This window comes from Montipora foliosa, chromosome 6 (genome assembly GCF_036669935.1).
Source record: "Montipora foliosa isolate CH-2021 chromosome 6, ASM3666993v2, whole genome shotgun sequence".
Taxonomy (NCBI): domain Eukaryota; kingdom Metazoa; phylum Cnidaria; class Anthozoa; order Scleractinia; family Acroporidae; genus Montipora; species Montipora foliosa.
The window spans coordinates 47689725-47697662 of record NC_090874.1 but is presented as its reverse complement, the minus strand read 5'-3'; the positions used below and the strand labels follow the sequence as shown (position 1 = coordinate 47697662).

Sequence of the window (7938 nt, the reverse complement as noted above, 5' to 3'; positions counted from 1 at the left end):
TTGCAACCCTCTTATAATTTAAGGAACAGGCTGGAAATCCCACCCTTCAAATCGAATATCAAAAAGTATTCCATATCTTAAAGAGGTCCAATTTTGTTGAATCACATGCCACTGAATCGAGTGTCGTGTGTCGTGTCGCTTTGTTTCATCCGCATATGCCTTTTGGACGGTTTCACTTTCATTCACTAAATCTGAAAAACAACATGTCACGGCGCTGGTAGACGGCTTCGTGTTCTCTGTTTCTGCCGTAGTTTGTAAGGGAAGTCGTACCGCTGGAGCGGCGGGTCTAATTTGCAGGTCGCAGGTCGCGGGTTGCAGGTCATTGTTTCACCAATACAGAAAGTATCCTAAACATTCATAAAAGCTAACCTTAGGCCTAAAAACTTTTGTTTAGGCGTAATTAGCCTAAGGTTAGCTTTGAAGAATGTTTAGGATACTTTCTGTATTGGTGAAACAATGACCTGCAACCCGCGACCTGCGACCTGCGACTTGCAAATTAGACCCGCCGCCGCTGGAGCCTTTCTTTTTTTTTTCGATGATTCCGGACACCATTTGAACTTTGAGGGCACCACATTATTCTTTACATGGACCCTTCCATTGAGCGACTTTCCCAAATCACTCAATCACTCAGCTTGAAATGTCGAGAGCAGACCTATGTCTTCTTTGTAACGCGAAAGTACTTTCTCTCATCTCTGCTTATCGCCAGCAACCATTGCTTACGTCTAGTGTCATCTGACGGTGTAGGAAATTTGAAATGTGATATCTTTATGTTTTTCTCATCCTTGTGACTTTTTTATTGCATTCAGGCACGCAACAGTAAGAGGGCGTGATCGAAGCCGTTCTTCTAGAGACTAACTAGCCTCGTTCCCGCGCTACTCGGCCCAGGTTGGCCGTGTCGTCCGCCATTTATGTGACCGGATGGATGTATAATTAACCTCTATTGGCCAAAAACCACCCAAATTACTGATTTTTTGACAGAACATTCATCCCGGAGGATAAAATTATTCGCTGGACATGTAATCAAGGTAAACATGTAAGATTTGGAGCGAAAACAAGTGAATATTTTGAGGGAAAACACAATTCTGTGCGATAACAACATCACGAGGCTAGGCGAAGCGCTATCATCAATAAGAAACTAATTTTACCTTTTCAGCGATTTCAAGTCTTGAAATTCCATCCAGTGAACCAAAATCATTTGCTTTATCCTTTCCGATGTATTTACTACTATTTTTTGGCTGAAAAACTTAAATAAAGCCGCTCGGCGACCGAAACAAAAATTTTCCCGGGGCTTCAGAACGGCCTGAAGCGAAATGTCCTTCATGTAGGCGTAATAAAGGCTACAAAGACGAGATTCTAGGAAAACTGGGGCCTTATCTCTCCAGTCAACACGCCAAAGTTCACAGCGATCGATGAAAATGGTGGCCTTCTACGAATCCTACAAGAATGGTACTTGAGCGCTCCATTTTCAGGGACCGATAGGGAAAAAAGTTTTAATCAATGGTTATTTTGAATTTGTTGTGGATTTTTTTTTTCATGTACAGAAAAAAAGTGTCGGTCGTTCGCCGGTTGCAATGGTATTTCTCAAAGTAAAAAAATCCCAAAGAGACCAATGTTGGCTGCTAAAGGAAAAATATGGATACACAAATGGATGAACATTGTATTTTATTAATTAATAGCAAAAAAAGCTAATCTTTATTTTAGTTTCTTGATTCGCTCCCGGTTCCCCTGATGTTGACTGGAAAAACTCAGTAACAAGAAAATATTGACTGTGGGATATTTCATATTTGAATCCGCACAGTCGGTCTCGATGTTGGCCGAAATAGGCCTCTGAGGATTAACACGAGGGACCTTTTCCTACAGTTTTTGATTTTTTACTATTACAATGGGTTTGACTATTTTCCAAAGAAACGAAGCATCCCAAGTGAAAAGGCATTTGGTGTCTAGTTTTCACAGAACTCATAAGGTGTGCTGGAATGGATCCTAAATCTGTTTTTCTCGTTTCACACAATTTCACAACAATTCCTTACATTTTTCAGAAAAGTGCGGGGATCACTACCACGCTTGGTCAATAATCCGCACTTAGATTATACAGTCCTTTCATTCAGATACCTTTGTATTACAATACGCACGGGTGTGCGAATGTTCGCGATTCTGAGCCCATGCATACATGCTTTGTTTGGTAAAGCAGGCTGAATTAAAGGCAGCATACGCTGATGTGGACTTGCTAAATATTTACATGTACATCATTATACAAATGCAATTATCTGAATGCTAAAAAGAATATTAAATTAAGAAGCTATTCACTTGTACTAAAATCACTAGGTTAAAACATTAAAAAGAAGTTGAAGCAAAAAACAAAAAAGTTAAAACACTAAAATGAGGCACGAGGAAAAACTAATCAAATGAATAAAATTTAAAAAAGGTTAATAGAATGAAAAGTCAGAGTGTTTGTTGTTATTAAGACAGGCTTCCTTTGAGAAACTGATATTTGTAACCAGGTCCCATTTTATTCTTTATTTATGACTTAAAGCGTTGTAGTGATAGGAGAGTTTTTAATTGTTCCGTAAGGAGGTTCCAAGCCATTGGTCCTCTGTACGCTAATGTGGTTCTGCCCAAGTTAAAACTGATTAACAACGTGGTACTGTGGAGTTATTTCTGTTACGTAGCGTGTATTTATGAGGTAAACTATAGCTAACCAAACTTGAAATTTTGGCTGGTTAGTGTGCACACTGTTCATAAGCGTTAAAAGCTTCATCTTGTACAGGTCACTGATAGATAGCCAAAGAGTGCCTGCAAAAGCATCCTTGTCAGAAATATCATTATGTAATCTAAATACTATTTTAGCTGCTCCTGCATTTGTGTGATCTATTTCATTGATCAGGGATGGTGAGGATGTACCCCACACTAGATTACAGTATGTAACAGTGGGTACAATACTAGAGAAGTAAATAGTTTTACGTGTGTTAGTTAGTAAACACCTTACTCTTTTTAATTGATTGTCCTTGCTTCGGAACGATTTGCAGAGGGGCTCTACGTGGTTGTGCCTTAATTGTCCCATTAAGGAGCCTTGTGGTGCATCACGTTAAACTGACTTGCCACTAGCCACAGCAAACTGTTTTCTATGCCTTAGCATATCCATTCAAGCCTATTTCCAGTTAGACCGATAGCCCTTTAGTTTGTATCAACATATGGGGTGGACAGTTATCAAGAGACCTATGGATGTCGATGAACACTACGCCAACCACTTCCCATCGTTAACTGCGTTTCTCCAAGTTTCAGTTAAATATATTAGAAGCCCCTCCTCGGCGAGATCCCCATTGATTATCACTTATGTGGCCAATTTCGGTTGTAAACCACACACAAGGCCCCCAGCAATTTACTGGGAGCGTATGGCATCTGTAGGGGGCTATATTTGCTCCTGTCTGAGCGATCACCTTTCTTGTAGATAATGTCCATCCTCGAAGTTTTCCATTGTAAAGGAACAATGGATTTGTCTATGCTACGTTTGCAAACTGAAGCAACAAAGAGCCCTTCAACAGCAGCCTCGCCTATCAAGTGGAGATCCTTGGGAGAGATTGGTCAGGGCCCATTCATGAGCCTCATGCATTTGTTTAATGACGCACACGCAGGCGCACAAGGAAAAAAACTCGCACTCCTAATGCACGTGCTACACTAGTACCATTGCTCTAATCTTACGCTCTTCCTTTGTTTAGGAGAGATCGTGGGAAGAAGATTGTTACGATCCCAAGCGTCAGTCTGCGTCAAGTTCAATTGCTTGATTAAGTTGATTCATCCAGTGACCTCTTGCAGGGGATTCCTTTGATCACCGCTTTCCTAAACCGTTTCATTCCTATGGCATAAATCAATGGATTTGCAATTGAACACGCATAGTAGAGTCCATGGACGATGGTGAAGCCACTCTCAGTTTGGGGCTTGCTGTTCCAAATATACATAGGCTTGATGGCTGCATATAAAGCCCACGGCAGAGTCGTCACCACAGATACAACAACTACTATAAAAAGTGTTAATGATAATTTGGTACCAGTATCAGCAACTGTGCCATAAGGCATTGGAGGAGGATGTTTGTGGACGTTGTTTATGATAATTATGAAAGAGAACGAGACTATCAGAAGAGAAAACACGATATGTGATGCCCAGGCGTAAAAAAAAATTAACCGGCATAAAGACAAAAAGAGCAGCGTCCACACATGAGATCAATAAAGATAAAAGCCAACCGAAAATAATGGCTTTAAAATACACGTTTTTCCCAATTGAACAATGCCGAAACGGATAAACTGTTGCATGAAGGCGTTCTAAGGAGATTAAAGAAAGATTAGTCAAGGTGGATATGGTAAATATGCTCAGAAATATCACGCTACTCAATTTTTGCCAGCTAAAACCAGGATGGAGGTCCGACGTCCGATGCATGTAAAATAATTCCCAGGGTCCTGAAACTGCTCCCGACAGTAAATCCGCTACGGTGAGATTTATGATCAGATAAGTCGTTCGCTTGCACAAGTTTTGGTTTCTTGCAAAGACGGTGATCGTGTAAGCGTTCATAATAAAAATGACGACAAATTCGATGACGAAAATCGCATCGATCCAAGCAAAGCCGTGAAGTTCAGTTGAGAGATCTTTTGCCGTGCCGTTGGCCATCCGGGATTCTGGGTCGTTATTAAGCTTCCTGTAGCCACACTTATTCTTTCTTCTTAATCTCTTGGTTTAACCGTATTCTTCTTCTTCTTCTTATTCTTTCCTTGGGCAATAAACCGTTTGTTATTTTCAAAAAGTGGTTTAATCGGTTTTTCCTTTGATTAGGAATGAAAATCGAATTTTTTTTGTCAACTGGAAGTAAAAAAAACAATCATCTGTTCTCTTTTGGATATAAAGAAAAAGTTGATTTGTTTGTTTGTTTTGCTCTATAATGCGATCGGGGGGCTAAGCACTGGTATGGGGTCTTAGTGGGGTTAGCAAAGGTCACCAATGCTCTCCTCGTAAATGCTGAGAAATGCCTCTCCGTCTAATATAGGCTCTACCAGTGAAGTCATATGTCGCACGTCCTCGTTACCGTAGCCCCTGGTAATGCTAGCGGTAGCTAGCAGCTGAGCGACAGTGGCAAAAGGCGAGTGTTCGGCGCCTTCAAATAACCGGAATATGTGACTAAGGGAAGGAAAACCCTCACAGAAAAACCCTGGCCCTCCAGGTTGGGGGTTGGGCGTGAGGCCAATCACCTCACCCCATAAAACATTGTGATTACGGAAACTGAAATCTCGATTTATACAGGCTACAATGGGAGAAAAACAACGACTTGCCGGACCCCAGACCATGCCTTTATTAGCTGGGTTGACGGAAGTATGACGACAATGGGTGAAAGCCGAAAGGGAGCCCATTCTCCGAACAACTCGTTGGCAAACCCCAAAACTAAAGTAAAGGTGGGATGTTGGAATGTGAGAACTATGTTCTCGGTAGGAAAAACAGCCCACATTACAGCTGAGATGACGCGTTATGGCATTGGTATATTAGGGATAAGTGAATGCAGGTGGTCAGGATTTGGGCGGTTGAAAGCACGAACAGGTGAAACCATCATATACTCGGGCAGGGACGACAATGTACATCAGAGTGGGGTCGCAATAATCATGTCCAAGAAGGCCGCCCAATGTCTAGACAGTTGGAGACCGATAAGTGACCGCATCATAGAAGCTCGCTTCTTCTCGCGCTTCATCAAGACAACAGTTATCCAGGTTTATGCCCCAATCAATGAGGCAGACGACGAGGTGAAAGACGACTTCTATGAACAGTTACAAAAGATCGTGGACGAGGTGCCGAGGCACGATATGCTCTTGGTCATAGGCGACTGGAATGCAAAAGTGGGTGAGCATCAACTAGGAGAGGAAGGCATTGTAGGAAAGTTTGGTATGATAGGGGAGAGAAGCGACAACGGGGAGCGCTTTGTGTCTTTCTGTGCACTGAACAATCTTGCTATTGCATCAACTATGTTCCCACATAAAGAAATACACAGATATTGAAGATGTAGAAAGTTTTGTCTACTTGGGTGCATACATCAGCAAGTCAGGTGGCACAGAAGAAGACATCAAAGCAAGGTTAGGGAAAGCAAGGGCTGCATATAGTAAGTTGGATAAAATCTGGAAGAGCAGTAAATTTACCTACAATACTAAGACCAAAATTTTCAAATCTAATATCCTCTCGGTGTTGTTGTATGGTAGTGAGTGCTGGCGAATGACCAAAACAGATGAGAAAAAACTGGATGCATTCTTACATAAGAGCCTTCGTCGGATGTTTAAGATCTACTGGCCAATGCGGGTAACAAACGAGCAGGATTGGAGACAATAAGTAAGCAAGTGGCAAGGAGGGGATGGACGTGGTTGGGCCATGTCCTCAGAATGGACCATTGCTCACATCTACGAATTGCTCTAACATGGGTGCCTGAAGGCAAACGGAAAAGGGGTAGACCGCGTGAGACTTGGAGAAGGACTATCGAAAGAGAGATGAGAGAGAACGGTTTAGGAACATGGGCAGCAGCAGCATCGGCTGCGGAGGACAGAACAGCCTTGAGGCAGAGAGCCTACAGCCCAATTCTCCACTTGGAGAACGGATAAATGATGATAATGCGATCGAACAACTTGAATGCGTTTTAATCCGTTTGCCCAACTGGTTTTCTATGTGCCTCTACAGACAAGAAAACTTTGCCCTTATGTTATAAATACGTAATCGCAATAAGCTCTCGTAAAATTGTGTTTTAGGAGGTTTGTTCAAAGCACCTAAACGTTATTTAAGTGTTTGAGTGTTGTTGTGGCTGAGGGTGTGCTTGTTTTCCTTTAAAACTCATGCGGTTCAAGAAAAATTCATTGCCAAACTGGTGAATTGCAAAGTAAATTTCACTTAAAAAACCGCTATCGTACTCATCGCTTCGTGATTCATGCGATATTTAGCGTAAAATTTACCGTGGAATTCATTAATTATTAAAGCAGCAGCCGGAAACATCAAAACGTGGACAATTCGAAACCTTTTATTTTCGCTAACCCTACAGGCAGTACGAATAAGGGAGCTCCGCTTTTAGGCTTGGCTAAATCTATATATTTGATAGATGTTTAATTAGATGTTTGGGTATTCACAGTTTCAGCGGTGTCCGTTTGAGAGTGTGCGGAAGCGAGACTTTCGGGTCACATCCGATTAGATTGAGAGAAGAGCATAAAGAGATTCAGCGCGTGAAATGCGAAAAAAATAATGATTTCCTATCCAGAGAAGGAGAAACTACAATTGTCGAATCGAAGCTGCCCTCGATAGTTCCCACATTTGGGGTTGTTACTTCGATTAACACTGCTGTTAGTTTTTCACACGCTTTCATTACGACATAAATTTCGAATTTTGTAGTTTCTTAGGTCTCATGTTTCTTGCGTGTTGTACTCAAATCATCATTTGTTTCCCTTTAAGAGTAACTTAATTATATCTAGCCCTAACAGCACAAGTCACTCCTTTTATTATCTGGAAAGGAAGAGATCATCTCACACGAATCAAAATTTAAGGAATCACTGGACATCTCGGAGATTAAAGTATTTTTAAGTTGAAAATTGTCCAGTTTGATGTACATCGTTTGGTTAAAGTACCTTTTATTTGTTCCTCATTCGATTTTCGTTTATCGCGTGATTCGCCTTATATCAGAGTTTAGTATTTTTCTGTTTATTGTATGTTCAAGCTATAATCCTGGACAAAATTGTTGACCATCTCTCTATTCGTCTCTCCATAGAAAAACAAATTTCTTTCAATGACACAAACCTGCCATTTACGAACCCCCTCCCCCCCCCCCCTCCCCCTCAAAAAAAAAAAAAACAATGTGTTTTGATACCAAGGCTATTTGCGCTTCTTGTAAACAACATTGCTTTGGGTCGGGAAGGGGGAAGGGGTATTTTAGGCCTTTTA

At 41.4% G+C, this 7938-nt stretch overlaps 1 protein-coding gene across 1 annotated transcript; it reads left to right on the top strand.

The window, feature by feature from the left end:
- The first annotated feature begins 5354 nt into the window (after window positions 1-5354).
- On the top strand, window positions 5355-6026 carry LOC138005659 (craniofacial development protein 2-like). The gene has a single exon (XM_068851853.1). It carries the CDS (start codon window positions 5355-5357, stop codon window positions 6024-6026), a length of 672 nt encoding a protein of 223 aa, XP_068707954.1.
- The last annotated feature ends 1912 nt before the right edge of the window (window positions 6027-7938 follow it).